At 34.3% G+C, this 26,760-nt stretch overlaps 1 protein-coding gene across 1 annotated transcript in view; it reads right to left on the reverse strand.

Annotated features, from left to right (window-relative positions):
- The window catches only part of LOC141292261 (rho GTPase-activating protein 26-like), a 147,403-nt gene that overhangs the window by 28,734 nt on the left and 91,909 nt on the right, over positions 1-26,760 (reverse strand). The window contains exons 15-20 of the mRNA XM_073824265.1: positions 25,409-25,493; positions 21,162-21,220; positions 16,078-16,183; positions 12,163-12,322; positions 3,885-4,035; positions 3,280-3,439 (exon numbers count right to left, since the gene is read on the reverse strand). Of these exons, the coding sequence (XP_073680366.1) occupies positions 3,280-3,439; positions 3,885-4,035; positions 12,163-12,322; positions 16,078-16,183; positions 21,162-21,220; positions 25,409-25,493 (721 nt within the window). The remainder of the gene's footprint in view (positions 1-3,279; positions 3,440-3,884; positions 4,036-12,162; positions 12,323-16,077; positions 16,184-21,161; positions 21,221-25,408; positions 25,494-26,760) is intronic.

The raw sequence follows: 26,760 nt of genomic DNA on the forward strand, positions 1-26,760 counted from the left end.
TTGCTGGTTACTGTATGATGACTGAAATCATATAATCAAATAATATTATTTTACTAACTTACTAATTTTAAGTTAAATTGTGCTTTGTTGGTAGTCTATAATTACTACTAGAAAGTTAAAAATGTTCAGTGTTCAAGTAAACATTTTAAAATTGTTTTGTAATTGATAGATTTTTTTTGTAAAGCAAGACAGAACTGTAAAAAGCACATTTTGGCTATTTCATTTATGCAATGGTGAAAAAAAATTGCAAAATACATGAAAAAAAAAAAAAACACGGTAATCACCTTCGGCCTAGTGTTTAATTTTGTTCAGCTTCGGCCAAGGACCGTTCTAGGACAAATTTAGCTCAACTAACCTGTGGCAAATACAATTGAATGGGTATGGTTTGGAAAGGCACACACATCTTAATAAAAGATCTAACAGCTGAAAATGCATATCAGATCAAAAACCATTGAGGCCTTGAGGTAAAAAAAAAAACTGCCTGTAGAGCTCAGAGATAGGACTGCATCAAGAGACACATATCTGGAAGAGTTCAGAACAAATTCTACTGCATCGAAGGTTCACAGAAGCATGTCTCCATTGGAAGAAGTTTAAAACAACCATGACTCTTTCTACAGCTAGCCTCCTGGCCAAACTGATTGATGGAGACGGGCCTTGGCTAGAGTGGTGACCAAGAACCTGGTGGTCACTTTAGTTCAGCTCCATGATCATATATGCAGATGGGAGAAACTTACAGAAGGACAAACATCACTGCAACACTCCACCGATCTGGGCTTTATGGTCGTGTGGCAATACTCAATCCTTTCCTCAGTGAAGTCACATAAAAACACACTTGGAATGAGCCTAAGAAAACACAGCAACTCTGTGAATGTCCTTAAGTGGCCCAGCCACAGCCTGGGCTTGAACACACTCAAACATTTCTGAAGAAACCTGAAAATGTATGCCAGACTCCATCCAAGCTGACAGAGCTTGAGAGGTGAAGAGGTGAGGTGAAAAATGGCAGGTAATTGCCTAATGTTGATGTGTTGCATCATACCCCAAAAGACTTGAGGGTATAAATACTTATGCAATGCACTTATTACAGGTTTTTTATTTTTAATAAATGTATGAGGTTGTGACAATTCTGTTTTTGCGTAGTCAGTATGGTTCACAGAGTGTAAACTGATGTAGAAAAAAGGTAATTTAAAACAGTTTAACATAAGGCAGCAAGTAACAAAACATGAAAAAAAAATTAATGGGTATGTTTTCGCAAGGCACTGCAAGTAAGTTACAGTATGCGCTAAAATGTAATATTTGGGATTAGAGATTTGCTCAAACTTAAAGTAAGCAATAGTAATAACAGAAATGCTTGCCTTATAGGATACTACTACTAAAATACAAACTTTTTCCAAAAGTTTAAACTGACCTTAGTGCAGTCAGCAAAGTACAACTTTTGGAAAAAATTACCTGCATTCAGATTTCTAAGAAAAGCAAAGCAATGAGCTCAAATTCTTAAAAACATAGAGACTGGGAGGCCATTTTATATGCCTGTCCTTGTCATTCAGAGTGAAGTAAACATCTGCTCCATCTGTGCTTATGCTATAGTGAAGCAGCATAAAAAAAACAACTACCCTTATTCTCAACCCATAGCTGCGCACATCTAAGAGCCCTCAAAATGGACCCAAGATAGTGGTTCAAAAATCCATTACCGACCCACAGCCCACCAGAGATGTGTACAGCAAACATTGTGTCTTGTTAGAGAACCAACAGCGGAAAAAGCCTGTAGGAGATTGGAAAGGTTACAGGGAAAAGCATTATTGCAGGCCTTGGGAGAGTGTGTGTTTGAATTTGTGCGTGTTTGTTTTGAAGGTGATGCATCAAGGAAAACAGGATTTTCCCTGCTCTCTTTGGAAATAAAAGATCTATGAAGTTTTATCTATTACTCTATGTTGATATGCTCTAACACTAAACCAGCAAAAAAGCAGTTCCCAATGAATTTTAGACATGTTAAACTGTGGTGCCAGAGGTCATTTATATAAGAACGTCTCTAATGTGTATTACAGGTCAGAGAGAAAATGGTCAAGTAAACCCTTATTAAAAAGAAGTTTATTCAAGTGTGCTATTAGTATACTTCTTTTAAACTTCAAAAAAGTCCAGTCTACTGAAATGTGCTTCTCTCAAAAATATACTTAAAATGACATTTAAGTATATTTGAGCTATACTTGTGCTCTGAGAATTTGTGTTTTCATTGTAATACGCTAGGAGCGCTATTACACATCTTCTGTACAAAATTCCCAGAACACAAGTGAAGAAACCGAAACAACAGATGCTTCTAACACAATGGTCAGACATAAAACAGCATAAAAACCATAGAAATGTAAAACTGTGTAACTTCATGGAATAAAATGTCGACCCATGAAGAGTAAATAATGACTGTCAAACTTTTGGGTGTTGATTAACTCCATCTATGTTTTGATTATCATGAATAGTCTTTTTGTTCAAAATGTCGTTTGTTTATTTATTTATCTTTTATTTATAAAACCAGCCACATTCAAGTTTTTATTTAAAAAAAAGAATGCATGAAGCTAGCTAGAATTTATAATTAATACCTAAATAGGGACATAGTAGTATACTTAAAGTATGATGTAAAGTTCAGGTAAAAGAAAACCTAAGAGGATACTTGCAGTATAAAACTACTAAACTAGTAGTTTACTCAGGCTATACTTCAAAGTGTACTAAATTCGCATAAAAAGTATTTAATTTGTAAACTATCAGTATACCTATAAGTTTACTTTTAGTATACTTGCAGTACAAACTGAAAACATACATGTAAACTAGTTGTGTACTCAAAGCTTACTACTGTTATACTGGAAATTGGGCCAATTTAGTCCCAATGAGTATTGAAATAGTACACTTAGAAGTATACTACTAGTACAGTACAATAACTACATAAAGTATACTTAAAAATATACTTGAACTTTACTTAAGTATACTTAATAAAATAAACCTGGAGTAGATTAAGGCTACTTTTTGGTACGACCTGGAGTTTCGAGTGAGGATGATAAAGTTTAGTCTTCACTCATGTTTAAGTTGGTCACATGAAACTTAAAGTTGCTTGGTTTGGTAAGCTTCCCAAACACTCCTCCTACCTTCTGTTGGTTGAACAAACTCAATGGTATTGGTTCAGCCAATGTTTTTGTGTTGGGCTGGCCAGGATTCTCAAATAAACAGAGGCTACGAAGAGAACAGGAGACAGTATTTGGACACACTTTAGCTTTAGAGAAAGTACTGTACACTTACAGTGAATTAGGCCGACTCTGCTTGGGCAGCTGAAGCCCATCATGGTCTCCATCTGCGGTGGGCAGGCTATTGAGTCGAGTCCAGCTGACTGTGCTGTTGCAATTTACTGATGGCAAGTCTGCACTGGAGTTTACAACCACACTGTTTCTCGTCTCCACTGCTGATGGAAAAACAAAAATGTTGCTGTCCTAATGAAGAGCTAATAGTATGCTAATGTAATTACTCTAGCCTGTGGCTAAAACTGGGTCTGGTGGGATCTAGTGGTTTGCGTTTATCTGAATGACGGTTTGTATTTCAATAAGTATAATGCTAGTGAGTTCTGTCTTTAGACAATAACTGAATAGCCTCTAATACTGAGAACAAGTTTACTTGTCACATGCCCAGAGGGGGTTGGCAGTAATTGTTTTTACAGTAACTGCAAAAATGGTCTGGTCATAGGTGTGCCAACCTGAAACCTGAAACTATTTTAGTAACTAATGCCATTGTTATTTGAAGCACAACACCAGAATTTCCTCCTCTAGATGTAAATCCATTGCAAAATTTGTGTTCATTTTCATGTAGAAATCACGCATAGAATCATGCATAAAAACCACTTGCTGGCGTACCTTTCTCTTTCTCTGAAAATGTGGGGGCGTGGAAAAGCGTGAGGGGTCTCTCGCTGCAGGACGGGGCCTTGCTGTCTGCACTTCTCCGCCTGGGCAGGTTGAGCTGGGAGTTGCCCTGCCCTCCTCCAGACACTGGCATGTCTTTGAAAATCTGCAGAGCCGAAAGGAAATTCAAATCAGCATGAAAATGTCAGAGCGCCACAATGATGGGATGACTGTCTCCACAAAAATAGAACGGACTGAAATACAGCTACTGATCTTGCCAGGATGTGACCCCTGTGAAAATGACAATTCGATCATCAGCTGGTAGCTTTCATGTCGTTCCAAGCCTTTTTCCATCCATAGAAAGCTGTTCTTTTTAATGCAAAAATGCTGTATGACAGCTATCAATCTGCTATCAGTGACTGTAAAGCTCCAAAAGATACGAAAAAGGTCTCTATGACTCACGCATTCCATTACAAGTCTGAAGTCATAGGTTAGCTATGTGTGACAAACGGACTCAAATGAAAGTTCTGCACTGAAATCCTCTCCTCCACCAAACCTCTTAAATCTTATTTGTATTTTCGAATATTTAAACACAAATCACAGTCAGTTTAATGTTAAATGTTAATGATAAATGAATTGGTTCTCATGTTTCCTGCAACACAGTGGGCCTTATCATACACCCGGCGCAATGCGACGCCAGGCACGACACAAGCGTTTTTTGCTTTTTCATTTTTCACGTCCAGCGCCATGTTGTTTAAATAGCAAATGCACTTGCGACCATCTGTTCACCCATAGGCGTGCTGATCTGAAAACGTGTGTTCAGGCGCATTATTGGCACATTGCTATTTTGAGGCAACTGAAAACGATTGCACCATTGACCAAAACCTGGTCTAAAGGCAATGGTGCAGTATTTTTTTTTTTTAAGGGCGCGTTAGTAATATGCGCCTAAATGTGGGTGCACAATGCACATTCACTCTGCTTATTACATACACAGTATGTAAAATGAAAATATTACAATATAAAATGTTATTGTGCACATAAAAATAAAAATTCCTACATGCACAAGCAGATTTGTCTTTGCTCTTGCAAATTCTGGCATGTAAATTGCGAATCCGCCATGGTGCAAGCGCAACTGGATTTTAAAGGGAATGGGAGATGAAACTGACTGGTTTATTGCACGCTACAGCCAAAACACACCCATGACACATAAAAGAATAGGTACAACCCTTTTGGACAATGCACCTTTTTTCTGTCATTATACCAGCAAAAATGGATCCGGAGAAGCCCTAAGTGCACCTGTGCCATGTGCTTCAGACATGCACTTAGATTTTTAAAATAGGGCCTGGTAAGTTTAAATAGGCACTGTAAAAACTGTTTTGTAAATGTACTATGCTGCAACTGTGGTTCCTATTAAAATGTGGTAAAATACTTTTAACTATTTTTTTTTAAGATACTGTACAGTGAGGGAAAAAAATTATTTGATCCCCTGCTGATTTTGTACGGAAAATGATTGAAACTCCATGAGATGAGATCTTGCATGGAACCCCAGACCGAGGGCGATTGACAGTTATTTTGTGCTTCTTCCATTTGCGAATAATCACACCAACTGTTGTCACCTTCTCACCAAGCTGCTTGGTGATGGTCTTGTAGCCCATTCCAGCCATGTGTAGGTCTACAATCTTGTCCCTGACATCCTTGGACAGCTCTTTGGTCTTGGCCATGGTGGAGGTTTTGGAATCTGATTGATTGATTGCTTCTGTGGTTAGAGATTAGGAGCACTCTCTTTGACAGAGTGCTCCAAATCTCAGCTTGTTACCTGAGTTTGATTACCAATTACCAACTGAGCTTGTTACCAATTGATTGATTGCTTCTGTGGACAGGTGTCTTTTATACAGGTAACAACCTGAGAAGCACTCGCTTTAAGAGAGTTCTCCTAATCTCAGCTTATTACCTGTATAAAAGACACCTGGGAGGCAGAAATCTTGCTGATTGCAAATGCAAATCAAAAGTATAACTTTGTTTAAATGCTTTTGAAATTTTGTGTTGTTATGCTGTCTCTCACTGTTAAAATAAACCTACCATTAAAATTATAAACTGATCATTTCTTAGTCAGTGGCCAAATGTAGAAAATCAGCAGGGGTTAAAAAATAGTTTTTCCTCACTGTATGTCATTTTCTGGCTGTACTAGGGCATAGAAATACCACAATATGTTTGCAGATATTTAGGAAACATGTTAAGTTCACATAATTGTTTTATTTGAAAAACAAATGCTACAGCCAGTGATTCTACTTTGAAACATGCATTCCGTGTCAGAATGTCTGTTTTGTTTTGTTCTGTGTGATTCCATCCACTGCCAGTTTACCCAATAGGATTGCGTATTACAGCCATGGAAGCCAGCAAACAAACTGGGTCAGAGATCACAGATTCTAAATGACCTACAGTGCATCCGGAAAGTATTCACAGTGCTTCATTTTTTCCACATTTTGTTATTTTGCAGCCTTATCCCAAAATGAATTAAATTCATCCTTTTCCTCCAAATTCTACAAACAATACTCCATAATGACAACTGTAGGGATGGTATTGGCCAGGTGATGAGCGGTGCCTTGTTTCGTCTAGACATGACGCTTGGCATGCAGGTCTAAGAGTTCAATCTTTGTTTCATCAGACCAGAGAATTTTGTTTCTCATGGTCTAAGAGTCCTTCAGGTGTCTTTTGGCAAACTCCAGGCGTGCTGTCATGTGCCTTTTACTGAAGAGTGGTTTCCGTCTGGCCACTCTACATTACAGGCCTGATTGATGGAGTGCTGCACAGATGGTTGTTGTTCTGGAAGGTCCTCCTCTCTCCACAGAGAAACACTGGAGCTCTTTCTGAGTGACTAAGTCCCTTCTCCTCTGATCGCTCAGTTTGGCTGGGCGGCCCGCTCTAGGAAGAGTCCCAGTGGTTCCAAACTTCTTCCATTTATGGATGATGGAGGCCTCGGTGCTCATTAGGACCTTCAATACTGCAGAATTTTTTCTGTACCCTTCCCCAAATCCTACTCTCAGCCTAGTATGGCACACCTCAGGAGTTTTGAAGTCGTCATCGAATTGGTTTGATTATACAGGATTTCCAGGAGACGTGTGCGTTGCATTTGTTAACGGAAAGAAAAATGCCGTCGTGTTTACAACTGTGATGACGAGCGCTTATCAGGAACATTAAACACTGGATTTTCAAAAGTATGAGTAGAAAAAATTTTAAGTTTGCGGCATATAACCTTTAAAATATGTCAGAGAGTTTAACACACCAGTGTGCTATTGTGGCGACAATTCCACGCCCCTAAACATGATGCAGCACAAAACGAAACGCGATTGGTCGCTTTACCTGTCAGTCAGATGGCCTCTTGGGCAGGCCATTCAAAGCAGCCAAGGTTTCCAGACCTTCTGCCGTCAGTCTGAGGTCTGGCTATGCGAGACTAATACAATCCTGTCTCAGAGATCTACAGACAATTCCTTGGACCTCATGGCTCTGACATGCACTGTTAAAGGAGTAGTTAACTGCCAGAACAAAAATTTACAAAAAAATAAACTCAAAACTCAAATCTGACAAATCTGTCATTTTATAAAAGTATAAAACTGAATATACTTTCTAACCTCAATTGTTCAATTACTCTGTGTAATCAGGGTCAATACAGTTAGGCTATGTCGAAAAATCCCATCTCATTTTCTCCTCCAACTTCACTGCAGAAGTACCGACTCAGTGTTTACAAAGTGAACATGCAAAGGTCAAATGCCCTTTACAAAAAAGGTAAAACAGCTATGTAGGAACTGTATTGACCTGGATTACAGAGGGTACGCATGCGCATTGCAGAGCTAGACAAGACAAGCATTTGAGGTTAAAAGTATATACATTACATTTTTTTTTTAAAGAAAATGGCCGATCGTTTCACTAGATAAGACCCTTATTCCTCGACTGGGATCGTTTAGAGCCCTTTGAAGCTGCATTGAAACTGCATTTTGGACATTCAAACTTGCGTGCATTAGTCCAGTATATGGAGATAATACCTGAAATGTTCTCCTCAAAAAACATATATATTTTTTTTTTACGACAGAAGAAAGAAAGCCATGAACATCCTGGATGACAACGGGGTGAATATATCTGTAAATTTGGAAGTGAACTACTCCTTTAACTGTGGGACCTTATATAGACAGGTGTGTGCCTTTCCAAATCATGTCCAATCAACTGAATTTACCACAGGTGGACTCCAAAGGTGGTCAGATAACTTCCGTCGCATAATAATCCTGGCACTCCCAAGCTTTAGAACGGCAGAGACGGTGCCGGTGTTTCTCTCCATCAGTCCAAAAAAAGTCGATCCATAATAAAAAGTGCCTCACTTGGCTCTGGAGGGGTCAGTAAAAGTCTCCTTTAGCGATTCGATATGTTTTTGTATGAAAAATATCCATATTTAAAATATAAGAATCACTTTAATCTAGCTTGCACAGTTGTACATGGAACTTGCTGCTTTGGGAAGGGCCATGGCAGGACTGAAACACCATCTAAGCTGTTCGCCAATCACAACACAGTGGGACTGCTAACCAATCACAACACATTTCGTTTTTTTTTTTTTTGGAAGGCAGACCTTTATCAAACCCGGAACTATTTGATCCATTCGTGCCAGCCTAGAGAATAAGCTATTGTAATAATGTAAATTATGTGAAAAATAATGCGTTTTTCAAACCACCAAGCATGAGAGCATGTACTAGTGCTCCCCCAAAACAAAACAAAGACTTTGTAAAAGAGCATAATAGGACACCTTTAAGGATGATCAGTGGAAATGAGAGTTTTGAGTGTTATGGCAAAGGCTGAGAACACTTTTGAACATGTGATTTTTAAATATAAAATACTCTATGACCAGAGGCATATTAAAACGCTCATAAATCAACTCATCAGTGTAAGCTTGTCACCTTCCATTGTCAAAGCGCTTGTTCCTGTTGCGTGTCCTCAGTCTGGCAACCCTTGTGAGCATTTTAGAAAAGGGAGGGACAAGAGAAATTACTCTCTCTCTCTCTCCAATATTTTAAATGTGGACTGCAGTAGCAGTAGCCATTTCAACCATTAGCTGTCAATATTACATACTAAATAGTTTTTATTCATCATTTTTATTTCGAGTATGCCATTCTCAGTGTTTTATGGGAGTGCAGCACTTATTTTATTAAAGTACGCAGTCTTGTACATTTGTCTGTCTGTCCTTTGCTTCAAATTAAAGGTTGTGTTTCACCTTGTAGCTAGTTGGTTGGCTTATAACAAAGACTTTTAAAATCACTGGGAAAAATAAATGGGAAAAATACTTCAAAAACAAAAGCCACTAAAAAGTGGGTGTGCACTGTTGCACACTATTCACTTGCAAACAATGCAAGATACATATTTCAATCACCTATTCTTTTGAATGAAAGCTGTTATAGTAAAACATTTGCTATATTAAAAATGACCTGCGTTACATTACCTTACTATGGTAAGACCTCTGTTTACAGTTTCACATTATACTATAATGTAAAGAGATAAACTACTTGTGTTACAAGAATTCGTTTTATTTGGTAATCTGTTTCAGAAATTGCAAACCAGTTCTATAGAGTCTTTATTTTACTATCAAGCATTAAGATCAGTTGGATTAAATGATAGGCAAATGCATTAAACTGATATGCAAATAAAAAGTTGCAACATTATGAAAGGCAGTACTGCGAATGGAAACTGAAGTGAAAAGGACACCTATATTAAAAATATGCTAAGATGTTATTTTTAACAGCTTGCTTTATCTCTTTATCTGGAAATTATTTGTTGGTTGTCACCTTTGAGTTTTGCATTAGGTGTTGACATCTGTGAATGACTACATAATGGCTTACAACAAGACAATTCTGCATTGCAAGATACTGTCACATCCCTCAAAGATGCAATTTGTGGGAGCTCCATTTGCAAACGGTCAGAAAATTGTTAATTGCATCAGTTATTCAACACTGTCACATTAAACATGGACTGAAAGTTGAGTTGGACTCAGCCAGTAACCTTATTTTATTCTGCCAAATTGGTTGCGATAGCTGGAAGAGACTTAATTATAATTACAAAAGCTCCAAGCTCCTAAACAAAAAGAGCTCTGATAACAACAACGACTGCAAACTAAATAATTATTGTCAGTAAAACAACTAAATGAAATAAAACTAATCTATCTGCAACTCACAATGCATTCGTACAATGTGCACTTCATGTTGGAACCTAACCCATAATCTTGGCATTGTTAGCAGCTTCCTCTATCAGCTGAATCATTCAATTTTAAATTACATTTTTCAAGCTAATAAAAAATTTCATCCCAACAACCAATTGAAACTGCAAAAGAGGGACATGTGGTTATTGTAGTTTTAGTTTTTGGTTTATAGTGGACTGCTTTTATGATACTTTAAAGTCGCAATGAAATGGAGGTGGTGGAAAAATGTGATTTCATCTATGTGAAACTCTTATTTATGGATCAAACAAGTTTGAAACTACATGAGGGTGAGTAAAAGGGTGATTTTTTTTTTGTTCCCTTAAGGGAAGACACTGAAAACACTGTCTTTTCATGCTCCTGTTCAGTTTGAGATTTTGGGCATTTTGGCTTTTCTTAAAGTGTTTTTTTTTATATAAAAAATATATAAAATTATATATATATATAACACTGCTAAGTGTTTCTTTTATAGCACTTTATGTATTTGTGTCAGTAGATTACAATTGCAATACATATTTTTAAGGTTGTTTTCTTGAAATTAGTTTTTTCTTCTACACTGAACCATAAATCATAAGATGCCATGTTGAACATCCAGTGGTCAGTATGAGAGAATTGTACTTAAAGCACCTAATTTTAACTGCTCTAATACAAGATACACAGCTTTGTATGGTCCTGTCAAGCAGACAAAAACATAAAAATGATGAATAGGACATGTGGCTTTGCATGGTTTAACAACGTACTGCTGGACTCACTTTTGACGCCAGCTATTTTGACAATAATGGCTTCATGTTGAGTTATTTCCAGAGGACAGCAAATCTATACTGCTATACAAGCTGCACACTGACTACTCTAAAACATATCCAAGTTATGTTCTATAGAAGATATACTAAATTGATTGCTGAAATGTGAGGGGTGTACTCACTTTTGTCAGATACTGCATATAACATTTTATTCTTAAACAAATTGTGAAAATATATTGATTTCTGAATTATGGAGTGACAATAATGAGATACCCAAAATTCCCTCTGTAAAAACATTTGACTCTAATAAGTAAAAAAAAAAAAAAAAAAAAAAAAAACTCACTTCAACCAGCGTTTAGATTTTTGAATTCGACATTTATGCAAATTAGCACATATTTCATTAAATAATGCTAATAATTTGCATATTTACATCTAACATTTTAAAAAACTTGTAATAATTTTTTTTTTTGCAATCAATATAATCAATCAACTGAGTAAGTGAAGTGATAACTATTAGTTAATATTTTTACCCTACTCACCTGCAGTGTCTCTTAAGAAAAAAAGCCTTTCTTTTGTGACAATGAATTTATGTCACAAGTCTTTATGCAAAGCTGTATGCAAACAGTCTATTGTGTGCTTGTGAAAGAAAACCTTTTTGAAGATCAGGTTTATGCTACAGTCATTTGTTACCTGCTGTACATAACTGTGTATAGTTGTTGAGAGATGTGGGATAGGTAGCCTACAATGCTTTTGAGCTGAAGCTAAAGGATTCATTGCAGAGTAACCTCATTCCTGGTGGAACATACTGTATGTGTGGGACGTGTCTTTAATGAGGCGAGACATGGGAGGGTTAATTGAGCAAGACAGAGTGACAGTCTTGATCTTAAATCATACCCTGCCCATTTCGCCCACTTATGCAGGAGGAAGTGACCCTATGTCATGTGACGGTGGGCTCAGCTTAAGAAATCAGCCTTGAGCCGATTTGCATGTTCCCATGGCAACTACTCTAAGCTGCTTTACCCTTTAAAACCCCTGCCGGGTTTAAAGTTACCTGTTACAGACAACGGGCTGAGTGAGATCCTCAGAAAGGGTCTCGCTGCTGGATAAGCCCCCTTTAATAGCAGAATTACATCCTTCATTCACACCTAGGTCTGAATAACACAGCTTGTGCACCTTTAGGGTGATTATGGTCACCAATTGACAAAGACAACCTAATGTGCCATTAAATCATTAGCTGTGCAGGTCATCACCAGAACACCTTTTTTAATACCTAACCAATTTTCTAAGTATAATATGGTCAGCTAGTATCCATTTATATACATACCCGCTCATGGTTCTCAATGAGGATTTCTATCACAATGTTCTGGAACTTGATGTCCATGATTGCAGCGACAGTCTCTTCCTGAGGCCTCAAGAGCGTAGGGCCGAACACTACGCCGAGGTTTGCAACCGTCATCAAATTCTGCTGGTGGTGACTGGCCACTCTGGTGAGAGAGTAAGATATTTGAAATCATTGATTTTTTATAGTAGTGTAGTGCTTTTCTGTATAGATAGCTTTATTGATAACAAAAACAGGACTGCAATAACTAATCGATAAAATCAATGCAACATTTGCTTTAGTACAGTTGAGGCCAAAAGTTTACATCCCCCTTTCAGAATCTGCAAAATGTTAATTATTTTAGCAAAATAAGAGAGATTGTACAAAATGCATGTTGTTGTTTATTTATTACTGACCTGAATAAGATATTTTTACATATAAGATGTTCATATAGCCCACAAGAGAAAATAATAGTTAAATTTATAAAAATTACCCCGTTCAAAACTTTGATGATCCACAGCTGTGTTGTTTTGGTTTAGTGATAGTTGTTCATGAGTCCCTTGTTTGTCCTGAACAGTTAAACTGCCTGCTGTTTTTCAGAAAAATCCTTCAGGTCCAACAAATTATTAGTTTTTTCAGCATTTGTGTGTATTTGAACCCTTTCCAACAATGACTGTATGATTTTGAGATCCATTTTTTTTTTACACTAAGAACAACTGAGAAACTCATATGCAACTATTACAGAAGGTACAAACATTAACTGATGCCCCAGAAAGAAAAAACATGCATTAAGAGCTGGGGGGGGGGGGTGAAAACTTTTAGAATTTGAAGATCAGTGTAAATTTAACTTATTTTGTCTTCTGGGAAATATGTAACTATCTTCTGTAGCCTTTGAAGGGCAGTACTAAATGGGAAAATATGATATTTAGGCAAAATAGGAAAAATGTGGACATCTTCATTTTGTTCAAAAGTTTTCACCCCCCGGCTCTTAATGCATTATTTTCCCTTCTGTGGGACCTGAAGGATTTTTCTGAAGAACAGAAGGCAGTTACACTGTTCAGGACAAACAAGGGACTCATGAACAACTATCACTAAAAAAAAAAAAAAAAAAAAAAAACAGCTGTGGATCATTCAGGTGACGAAACAGCATTAAGTATCAAGTGTATGTAAGCTTTTGAATGGGATCATTTTTATAACATGTCAGTACTAAATCAACAATAACATGCATTTTGATAAAATAATTAACATTTTGCAGATTCTGAAAGGGGTGGTGCAAACTTTTGATCTCAACTCTACGTTATGCATTCTTAAAAAGCAAATTTATTTAGTAAATTTTCCATAATTGAAATCCTAAAACACACACAGATACACACACTGAAAAAGAAGAGCACTGATGACACACAGTTTGTCTTGGCGTTGACTCAAGATGTCACGTAACCCTATAACGCCTACCGTTTCATACTTGATAACACATAATTCTTCTGAATTATCAACTTGATCAAAACTTTGCTGAAAAACCTGTTGTACACAAAGTACTTCATGCCTTCTGCCATCTCATTGAAAGTTTATATTCACCAAGGCCAAGTAAAAAACTACAGAGCTTTGGTAATAAAACTAAGCATCTAAATATCTTACATCGTACTAACACATATTATTGGAGATATATTGAATATCATTTTAATGCAAGTAGTCATAGTAGTTATACTGCTATAAAGATCTCAGTGATTTACATTACAAGCTATCAGAATTTCATCTTACTTTTTGGACATATAAATATCAGCAAACAATTATCCAATATCATGAACCATAGAAGCTTGATTAAAAAAAAAAAAAAAAAAAGATTACATCAAAAGATTTAATAAACTATGGATGCTCCTTTTTGCCACTGAATAAAACATTGGTAACACTTTACAATAAGGTTCATTAGTTAACATTAGTTAACCATATTAGTTAACATGAACTAATAATGAACTGGACTTATACAGCATTTATTAATCTTTGTTAATGTTAATTTCAACATTTACTAATACATTATTAAAATTTTGTTAACATTAGTTAATGCAGTGTGAACTAACATGAACAAACAATGAACAACTGTATTTCCGTTAACTAATGTTAATAAAGATTAGTAAATACATTAACAAATGTATTGCTCATGGTTAGTTCATGTTAGTTAATACATTAACTAATGTTTAACTAATGAACCTTATTGTAAAGTGTTACCAAAACATTTAATTGTTCTTTTAATCTCACAATTCTAACTTTTTCTTTGTGCAATTATATATAAACAAAGTCAGGATAGCAGGATATAAATTTACAATTGGGAGTTTGTATCTCACAATTCTGACTTTTTTCTCACAACTGTGAGAGAAAAACACTATAAAGCGCTTGACTATTTTTTTCATAGATAACCGCAATAATTATAGCATTAGAAATAGCCTATTGTTACTAAAAAGCTTATTGCATATTGCATATTGGAGGATCTTATTGATTAGTTTTTGCAGCCATAGAGTTTATATCACACAACACTGACTTTCATAACTCGCAACTGCATATTTCACGCAATTCTGAGAAAAAAATTCAGAACTGCAAGTTTATATTTCGCAATTCTGAGAAAAAAGTTAGAATTGTGAGATAAATAAAAAAAAAATTCTGACTATTTCTCAGAACTGCAACTTTCAGTTATTCTCACAATTGCGAGTTTATATCACGCAATACTGACTTTCATAACACCCAACTGAATATATAACGCAATTCTGAGAGTTTATATCTCATAATTCAGAGGGGAAAAAATCTGAATTGCGAGATGGAAGCTCACAATTGTGAAAAAAAAGTTGCAACTTTTTTATTTTTTATTCAGTGGCGGAAGCGGGCTTCCATAATAAACTGTTACATTAAAAAAAAAAAAAAAAAAACTCAAGGTTTTAAGCCTACTGTCTCGTGAAAAAAGGACAATGCATTTAATGTGCCCCACTTCAACTTCCTGTCTCATTAGAGAATATGTCAACACAACATTTAGTTCATTAAGTAATTTCATGTGGACTTTAATGGTGTAACTTTGTAGGAGTTTAAACCTGCAAACTTTTGGTCATCCGGTCAGATATTTAACTACTCTTGCAGTTACAAGATTATTACTACATTTTGCACTATTTTATTAAGTAATATAAGCATTTTGCTTAATTCGATAATAGTTGTGACAAATTAATCTATAATCAGTATCAAACAGCTGTAGTGTTGGTGAATTAGATGAGCAAGCTAAACAGTCCTGCTGTAAATGATGAATCAGTGTCAACAGAACCCAAGGTAAAACCTTTCCAACAATTATTTCTAATCAGCATCCTGTAATCGTTAAATGATTCACGTTGAACCACATGCAGCTGTTGTGTGTTCAATGCTACTGTTCAGATGTAACCATTCATTCCGCTCTACAATATAATTTCCAAACCTGTCCTGAGGGCAGTCTGCAGGTACGGCATTCAATCCTAATGCTCCATTGAAATAGGTTATGCAAAGTGGGTATTAAACTTCTACTTCCTATAATTCTTTTGGATTACGAATCTGATTTTTTGCATCAAGCTGCTTTGCGTAAACCATTTTCACTGTGGAGTTTTCCATAAAACCCCAAAATGCTCTTGGAGCTGCCAGCGTCACCGAGGAACGGCTCCGCAGAGCTCAGCAGTCAGGGTGTCAAATTAAACTCGCACAAAAGAAAATGGAGCTGGGAATGGGAGGGAAGGAGACGGAGGAAAGGACAGGTGAAGGAAAACAAGCCGCTCTTTTCAGCTGGCCAAACACAAAGGGGAAGCTAAGGCCTTTATTACCATCAGCAGGGTTGTGGTTTTACAATGGAAATCCTCTCAGGTCTTTGGCTTTGCAGGATTTGTAACCCAGTAAAAAGGGGGCGTCAACAGCAAAACTTACTTGGCCAAGTGTTTCACAAGAAGCTCCAGCATCTGGCGGTTCTTCTCAGGCAGACGGTGCACTACGGAGTGGATCTCTGCCACCCTCGCCTCGGGATTGTCCAGTTCTAGAAAGAGGAAGCGAGAGAATAAGGGGTTGCAAAGGAAAACAGGCACATTTCCTTTCGCTCCTCATGAACTGTAGGCGTTTTACTGCTGTATTTGACTCAAGTGCATTCGCAGCAGGAGTACAAGTCCAGCCACACCAGACGCTTTTATGCACATTTCAACATTCACGGACACATTTCAGATTTGAAACTTTGCATCTGTTGCTCAAACTGAACAAAAGATCTCATTCCTGATTCTCTGAGGTCACTTCCTGACACAGTCTGGACCCACACAGACACATTATTCCAATTAAAATGACATTAATGTGTTTGCGTGTTTGTGGAAAAGCACAGAAACTGTGCCACCTAGTGTATGTGACGGCTACAGCAGCGTCCATTAAGGGCAAAGCTAAGCCGCCAGACGCTGGCTCTTAAAGGTCACTGAAATATTAGAGTGATCTATCTGGCTGCCATGATATCCTAATAATCCCCAGTAACAAGAGTACAGCGAGAGAAGAGAGGTATAAATGAGGTTGGTTTAGACATGAAGGGGGGGAGGGTTGACAAATAAAGTCAAATAATACACACACACACAAACACAAACACACACACATCTATATATATATATATATATATATATATATATTATTAGTATTTTTGTCTAGCTTTCCATTACAAATATGTAAACACTTTTAAATCAAGATTCATTTACTTGACAAGCAAAATTACTTAGGATATTAAGTTTTTGTTAGTTAATTTTTATAAACTAAGATTGAACAATACTTCAACAGAATATATGAATCTTAGTTACTAATGCATTATTAAAATCAAAAGTTGTGTTTGCTAATATTAGTTAATAAAGATTAATAAATACTGTAATAAATGTATTCACTGCAAAAAGTGCTTTTCTTACTTAGATTTTTTGTCTTGTTCAAGAAGGATTTTCTAGATGAGTAAAAAAAAAAAAAAACAAGTCAAAATTAAGTATGTAGTATGTTTTTGCTTAAAACAAGAAGAATAATCTGCCAATGGGGTAAGAAAAATAATCTTCTGTTAAATTATTAAATAAATAATAATAAAATAATTTTTTGTTTGAAATTAGATTTTTTTTTTCGCTTACCCCATTCACACATTATTTTGCTTGTTCCATTCGATAACTCACTTAATTTTGACTTGTTTTTTCTGAAAACAAGAAAATAATTTGTACTTGTCAAGAAAATTTTATTTAATAATTTTTAGATATTTTGGCTGGAAACAAGACAAAAATATCTAAGTAAGAAAAGCATTTTTTACTTGACAAGCAAAATGACTTACGATATTAAGTCTTGTTTCTGAAAAAAAAAAAAATAGTTAGTTGTCATTACAAATATTAATTTAATTTAAATATTAATAAATATTTCTACAGAATTTATGAACCTTAGTTACTAATGCATTATTAAAATCAAAAGTTGTGTTTGTTAACATTAGTTAGATTAATGAATACTGTTATAAATGTATTGCTCACTGTTTATTGTAATACCTTATTGTAAAGCATTACTCAAAAATGTATGTTTTTTCAGAAAAAAAGACTTTGCTTATTTGCTTCTCAAATAAATTCTTCTTGATTCAAAAATGTTCACACTGCTTTTCTTACTTATATGTTTTGTCTTGTTTCCAGGTAAAAAAATATCTATAAATTCTTAAATAAAGAAGGATTTTCTGGACAAGTAAAAATTATTGTCCCGTTATCAAAAATATAAGTCAAAATTAAGTGAATGTTTGCTGTCAACGGGGTACGCAAAATAATCTTATTTCAAATAGAAAACGAGATTATTTTGCTTAGCCCATTGGCAGATTATTTTGCTTGTTTCGACTTCATTGTGACTTCTTTATTTAAGAATTTTTAGATGTTCTGGCTGGAAACAAGACAAAAAATCTAAGTAAGAAAAGCATTTTTGCAGTGTAGATACTTAAACAAGAAAATAAGACAAAAATATGAAGTAAAAATTTGTTTTGCTGTGTGTGCATTATTATATGTGACCCCGGACCACATAATCAATCATAAGGTTCAATTTCTTTGAAATTGAGTTTTATACAAATGCATAATATGACAATATTTGGCTGAGATAATACTATTTGAAAATCTGAAATCTGAGAAAATCGCCTTTAAAGTTGTCCAAATTAAGTTCTTAGCAATGCATATTACTAATCAAAAATTAAGTTTCGATATATTTATGGTAGGAAATGTAAAAAAATTCTTCATGGAACATGACGTTTATTTAATATCCTAATGATTTTTGGCATAAAAGAAAATTGATCATTTTGACCCATAATATGTATTGTTGGCTATTGTTACAAGTATAGCCGTGCTACTTAAGACAGTTGTTTTTGTGTTCCAGGGTCACCTTCATTGCTTCATAGGAAATGCCACAACCCCAAATCCACAGATTTTATTTATAACATAGTATAAATACTATCTTACACACAAAACATAAAAAGAAAAAATGATCTGCTGCTAATACAGACCATTCAAATATTGAACAGCAAAAACCCCTGTTTACAAAAGACAGCACATAACCAGACCAGACAAGTACTTGCTCGTGTTGAAAACAAACCGAGCCTCTAGACCGTACACACACATTTTCACACTTTCTAGTCTCTCTTGATTCTCTCTTCTCCAGTTACATACACATTCACATCGTCTCTCACTCCCGTATTCCCATCTCTCTCTCTCTCTCTCTCTCTCTCTCTCTCTCTCTCTCTCTCTCTCTCTGCTGATGGGCAAACTCCAGATGGCACCTTGCTCTTTATCACATAAATGGCTTACATAGACAGGAATGAACGAGGGGAGGGGTGGAAAAAAGAGAGAAAATGAAAGGCAGAAAGGGAGGGGTGGAGCTCTACGAAAAAAAATAAAAAAAAAGTTCATATGAGGACAAGGGCCTAACGTCACCCTTTAAAGACTAGCAAAAAAAAGCACAGAAAGAAAGAGAGAAAAACACAGACAAAAAAGGGAATGATGGTAGAAAGCGAAATGAGATAAGATGATGATCGCATGAGATACAATGCAAAAAAATGCGTCTTAGTAATCAGTCTTGTTTTCAGGTACAAAAATATCCAAACATCCTTAATGCAAAACACATTTACTTCAGCAGCAAAATTGCATTAAATATTGTTTATGAATCATATATTAGTATTTCAGTGCAAAAAATGCTTTTCTTACTTCTTAGGGATACATATTACTAATCAAAAATTAAGTTTTGATATATTTATGGCAGGAAATGTACAAAATATCTTAATAGAACATGATATTTACTTAATATCCTAATGATTTTTGGCATAAAAGAAAAATCTATCATTTTGACTTATTTAATGTATTTTTGGCTATTGCTACAAATATACCTGTGCTACGAAAGACTGGTTTTGTGCTTCAGGGTCACGAATGATTTGAATTAGAAATTACACTGTTTAGTTTTAAGATTAAGATTCAGAACTACATGCTAAAATGATTCCAATTATTTCATAAATTATTAAAATTAATTAAACTTACAGATATATTAACACTGCAAAAAAATGCTTTTCTTAGATTTTTTTGTTTTGTTTCCAGCCGAAATATTTAAAAATTCTTGGTAACACTACAATAAGGTTCATTAGTTAAACATTAGTTAATGTATTAACTAACATGAACTAACCATGAGAAATACATTTGTTACTGTATTTACTCATCTTTATTAACATTAGTTAACAGAAATACAGTTGTTCATTGTTTGTTCATGTTAGTTCACACTGCATTAACTAATGTTAACAAAATTTTAATAATGTATTAGTAAATGTTGAAATTAACATTAACAAAGATTAATAAATGCTGTATAAGTGCAATTCATTATTAGTTCATGTTAACTAATGTGGTTAACTAATGTTAACTAATGAACCTTATTGTAAAGTGTTTTTAAATTTAAATTTTTAAATCAAGAAGGATTTTCTAGATGAGTAAAAATTATTTTCTTGTTTTCAGAAAAAAAAAAGTCAAAATTAAGTGAGTTTTTGCTTAGAACAAGCAAAATAATCTGCCAATGTGGTAAGCAAAAAAATCTTATTTCAAACAGAAAATAAGATTATTTTTCTTATTTTTTATTCTGAAAACAAGACAATAATTTTAATTAGTCTAAAAAATCCTTCTTGATTTAAGAATTTTTAGATATTTTGGCTGGAAACAAGACATTTTTTGAAGTGTTATTATATCTGTAAGTTTAATTCATTTTAATAATTTATGAAATAATTGTAATAATTTTAGCAAATAGCTGTTTAAGTAAAAATCTAAATCTTAAAACTAAACTGTAAAATTTCTAATTGAAATCATTTGTGACCCTGGACCACAAAACCAGTCTTAAGTAGCATGGGCATATTTGTAGCAATAGATTGTATGAGTCAAAATGATGATTTTATGCCAAAAACCATTAGGATATTAAGCAAAGATCATGTTCCATTATTATATTTTGTACATTTCCTACCATAAATATATCAAAACTTAATTTTTGATTAGTAATATGCATTCCTAAGAACTTCATTTAGACACCTTAAAGGCGATTTTCTCAATATTTAGATTTTTGTGCACCCTCAGATTCCAGATGTTCAAATAGTTGTATCTCAGCCAAATATTGCCCTATCCTAACAAACCATACATCAATGGAGAGCTAAAAAAATGACCCTTATGACTGGTTTTGTGGTCCAGGGTCATATTTTTTTCAGCGTGAACATCGAAGGTAATGGTGTGAATGCGATCCAAAAGACGATCTGGAAGAGGGACAACATCCTTTGCTGTCTCAGACAAAAGCCGCCACACTGAAAATCCATTTTCTTTCCTCTACACCCCGGTTTCCTGTTTCTGCCCACGTCATACTAGCTTGAACACTCCTACTCTGCGGCGTGTCTTATCAAATGATCCTGCTATAGTCAAATAGTATCAAATAATCAAAAGAGATCAGGTCGGACCAGACAGATAGTGATAAAAACAACTCACTGGCTGCTTTGATGAAGCTCCTCTGGTACTGGTATGTCATGAGAGGAGCTGGCAGCATCCTGATAGCAGAGAAGAAGAGAAACGATTAGCGATTAGATAGCAGACCAAACAGATAGACTGTCAGACTCAAAAAAAAACAGAAGCAATCATGGCGTCGAGACAAAGTAAACTGAGAGTGCTTGGATGCATAATGATGATATGTCTTCCTTTATTGTTTTCAACTTATTCACTAACTTCCAAGAGCTATTGTTTTGGTTTGTTTTAGCCTGCAGGCTAATTTGTAGACTATTAGTGATGTTGTTGAATTACTTGAATAATCTCTTACACTCTATTTTTATGTTCTCTGACAAATATGGTAATGTGCTAATTGCAACATCTCATGTTTATAACATGAATGACTATATTGGTATATTTTTTGCAAATAATGTGTGTGATAATTGCTCATGCAAAACTTGCTGGCACGGTGCTAGCATGTTGTGGGTGGTTGCCAGGCTAGTGTCATAAACACATGGGTCCTCCATGCTCTCCCTTGTGGAAAACAAGTGTATCTGAAGTGTATCTGTTGAATGTGCACAACTTCAAAACTTAAAAGTATATATAATATAAATGGTAACACTTTAGAATAAGTAACATATATTCACTATTAACTAAGAGTTTTCCCTCAATAAACTTCTAATTTGCTGCTTATTAATAATTAGTAAGATTATTGTTGATTGTAATACCTTAACCAATTAACTAATGGAAACTTTGTAAAGCATTACCCAAAAGTGTTGTTTTTTTAGAAAAAAAGACTTAATATCTTAAATCATTTTGCTTCTGAAATAAATTTATCTTGATTCAAAGATGCTTACACTGTCTTGTATCCAGCCAAAATATCTATACATTCTTAAATATAGAAGATTTTTTCTCGACAAGTAAACACTATTGTCCAGTTTTCAGAACAAAAAAATAAATAAATAAATAAGTGATTTTTTGTTGTCAATGGGGTTATTTCAATCAGAAAACAAGATTATTCTTCCTACCCCACTGGCAGATTATTTTGCTTGTTTCAATTTCTTAATTTTGACTTCTTTATTTAAGAATTGTTAGATGTTTTGGCTGGAAACGACACAAAATCTAAGTAAGAAAAGCATTTTTGCATAGATACTTAGAAATAAGACAAAAATATGAAGTAAAAAAAAATTGTTTTGCTGTGTGTGGATTATTATATGTGACCCTGGACCACAAAATCAATCATAAGGTTTTTTTTTTTTTTATATAGTTTTATACACATGTATGATATGACAATATTTGGCTGAGATACAACTATTTGAAAATCTGTAATCTGAAAATAGACCAAAAAAATCAAAATATTGAGATAATCGCCTTTAAAATTGTCCGAATGAAGTTCTTAGCAATGCATGTTACTAATCAAAAAATAAGTTTCAATATATTTATGGTAGGAAATGTACAAAATATCTTCATGGAACATGATGTTTACTTAATATCCTACTGATTTTTGGGTATAAAAGAAAACTGATCATTTTGACCCATGCTACGTATTGTTGGCTATTGTTACAAATGTGCTACTTAAGTTTTTGTGGTCCAGGGTCACCTTCATTGCTTCATAGGAAATGCCACAACCCCAAATCCACAGCTTTTTACTATAATTCTAACTTACACACAAAACATAGAGTTTATTCAAGTAATTCAAAAACATTGCTAATAGTCTACAAATTAGCCTGCAGGCTAAAACAAACCAAAACAATACCTCTCGGAAGTTTTTCTTTAAAGCATATATAATATAAATGATAACACCTTAGAATAGGGAACATATGTTCACTATTATCTAGTTTTCCCTTAATAAACTCCTAATTTGTTTAGGTATTGTGTCGGGGTAAGGGATCTAGAATATGGTCAAGCAGATTAAGGCATTAATATGTGCCTATTAAGAACTAATAAACAGTCGGTAACAGTTTATAATAACTGCATGCTATGAATCATTAGTTAAGCATTAGTAAAAAGTCAATTCATCATTCATAAAGCATTGTCCCTACATTAATAGACAGTAGTAAGCAGTCTATAAATGCAGATATAAATGCTTTGTTCTTGATTAATGAGCATAGCGATAATGAATTGAATATTTGTATTTTCATAATTAATGATCAATTCATAATTTCTAAGTTAAGTATTACATTATTAACAAACCAGTTATTTAGGCATTGTCATTGGTTCATAAGATCATTAGAAAGTGTATAATAAATAAACTATTTAAAAGTACATTTGTACATATTATTTAGACATATAGTAAATGCTTTATTAACACATTTTCCTACTGTAATTTATGATAAATTAAAGTAGTTGCTAGTTAACTATTTTTGTGAGATCGTCTACAGTAAGGACTATTTTGCCTTGTAAAAGCTTTGTAAAGCCTTTACAAAGCAGATTTAAAGGCTCAAGTATCTTCTAAACAGAAAAAAAGAAACAAACACAACATAGAGATATTTGCAGATGCAAAAAAGAAACTGTATAACTGTACACTAGATATAAAATGAACAATAAAGCAACATATACAAATAAAAAGAGAACTTAATAAACAACATAATGAAAAAAATATCAAGTTATTATAGGCAAAATAAGCAACGAGATAAATATGTCAACAAAATAAGCAACAAAACTAACAAAAACCAACAAAATGAAGAAAATAGAAGATAACTGAGCCTTGAAATCTTTACTGAGGCATAAGTAGTCCTCACTTTAGATGAGCTCACAAAAATAGTTAACTGACAACTACTAAATGTTTTATAACCACCTTAATTAACAATGAACTACAGTAAAAAAATACGTCTTAAAGCATTTATTAACACACATGAGTAACTAATAAGATGTATAAATACATTTAAACTGTTTATTAATCATTTACTTACTCTTTCGGAACCACTGATGACAACTAAATAACTGGTTGGTAAATAATCTAACACTTAATTTAGAAAAGACAAATGAATCCTTAATAAAGTATGAAAATACACACATTAAACACATTATCGATATGCTCATAATTCAGTAACAAAACATTTATAGCTGTATTTATAAACTGCTTACTACTGTGTATTAATGTAGGAACAATGCTTTTTAAATAAAGAATTGACTATTTATTATTGCTTAACTAATGGTTTATAGCATGCAGTTATTATAAAGTGTTACCGGTTTAAACACTCACTGATGCTCCAGAAGGAAAAACCATGCATTAAGAGCCGGGGGTGAAAACTTTTGAACAGATTTTTTTTTTTTTTTTATATATTTTGCCTAAATATAATATTGGTTTTCATTTAGTACTGCCCTTCAGAGGATACAGAAGATATTAACATGTTTCCTATAAGATGAAATAAGTTAAATTTACATGTCAAAATTATACAATACATTTTTGGAAAGGGTTCAAATACAGAAAAATGCTAAGAAAACCTAAGAATTTGTGGGACCTGAAGGATTTATCAGTTTAACTGTTCAGGACAAACGAGGGACTCATGAACAACTATCACTAAACAAAAAACACAACTGTGGATCATTCAGGTAACAACACAGTATTAAGAACAGGGTCATTTTTATAAAGTCAACTATTATCTTCTCTTCTATATATAAACATCTTGTATCTTATTTGGGTCAGTACTAAATAAACAATAACATGCATTTTGTATGATCCCTCTTATTTTGCTAAAATGATTAACATTTTTGCATATTTTCTGAAAGGGGGTGTAAACTTTTGACCTCAACTGCATATTACAGCTAAAATTAATATGTTTTTGTATGTACTTTAAATACATGGCAAGCAAGTTTCAACAATGACATTAAAGCATATTTTAGTTTACCATAAATGCTTGTCAGTACATTTAGTACAATATAATTATATTTCAAACACTTAAGTATGAAATTACACATAAAGAAGTACTTTGGTCGCACTTACTGTAGGTGGCTAAGGAACCCAACTTGATATACTGTATACAGTCTTAACTTTGTAAAAACAACTACTTATACTGGTAAATAAATAGTTAAAGATTCTGACAATAAATATTTCTCATCCTTTAAATGCTCAGCATAGGCCTACTAGCACCATACTGTGTTAATTAGATTCTAGATATACTTAGGGTGAACAGCTCAGAGTATAAGCAACTAATTCCTTAGCGGTGAAGCTAACTTTTGAGACTGCAAGAGCCAGTCCAAGCAAGACAGGTAAAACGAATTGTCATGTGGTCATGTTGGCAGGTTGGTACCTGAGGTAATGCTTTATCGCACTGGTGATGGTCTTGATCTCCCATTCTGTGCTGTCCAGCTCCACATCTGCACAAGTTTTGGGGTCTAGAGAAGAGACAGCAGCTTTAATTTTTCCAGTGACCTCTGTTCAACCTTTGGAAATGCCAGCTCAGCACAGTGCCAGTACGTGCAAGCAAACTATGCATATGCGTGCTGGCACCAGCCAATCAGCATCAAAATCTCCAACCATTTCCTAGAGCAAAACTGTCAAAGTATATCATTATCACTCTGAGGCAGGCAATTAAATGTGGTGTAAAAGTGGTGATCTGGTGAGCAACACAACAACATGAAAAACTATTCATTCTGCTTTCACCGCAGGGTGTGACGGCATTCCTGTCACTTTTTTGCGTGTGAAGAAGGTTGCGTTCATACTTTATACTTGTGCTTTATACACAAATATAATACTTCAACTAATCTGTATGATATTATTTGAGGCAGGTGTGCTTTGGAAGTACAGTATTAATAGTTTAAAATGGGAGGGGCTGAAGCATAAAATTTGGCATAGTAACAAAAAGCAAGTTTGATGCATTGTAATGAACATATCTGTCTGTACTAGAGCAATGCAGCATGAAAAAACTGGGTCGCTCACATTATAATCAATATATCTGTCTATGCTGCATGGGAGTAATGCGACAGACCTAGACACATTCCATTATAAATCAACAAAACTGTCTACAGTGATAATGAATGTGACAATGTGATAACTAGAGCGCTCACATTACAATTAACAAAGCTGTTTAAAAGCTGCAAGTAAAAATTAATTAGCAGGGTCAATGGCAAAGGATATCCATGAAAAATCTGTTAAAAATCTAGTTTAAAACTTTACTATTCAACATTTGAAGTGGATCAAAGTTGTCTTAAATCCAAAACAATACCCATTCTTGTCTTAGGACAACTTTGATTAATTTTTTGATCCACTTTAACACTTTTACATTTGTACGTCAAATGTACTCTTTTTATCTATATATGATGGTTTCGTATGGTTTTGAAGAACTTTTATAATATTTTTAAAATAAAGTTTTGATTTAATGTCACATATGTGCATAAAGTAATTACATATTTTAGCATACTTTTAAAAAGACTTCATAATATACTTTACTGAATGTAATGTTTTTGGACACTGTTTGCAATTAAATGCAAAATGTGTTACACTGCAAAAAATGCTTTTCTTACTTAGTTTTTTTTTTTGTCTTGTTTCCAGCCAAAATATTCAATCAAAATTCTTAAATCAAGATGGATTTTCTAGACGTGTAAAAATTATTTTCTTGTTTTCAGAAAAAAACAAGCCAAAATTAAGTGATTTTTTTCTTAG

Source organism: Garra rufa, chromosome 19, assembly GCF_049309525.1.
Source record: "Garra rufa chromosome 19, GarRuf1.0, whole genome shotgun sequence".
NCBI lineage: Eukaryota > Metazoa > Chordata > Actinopteri > Cypriniformes > Cyprinidae > Garra > Garra rufa.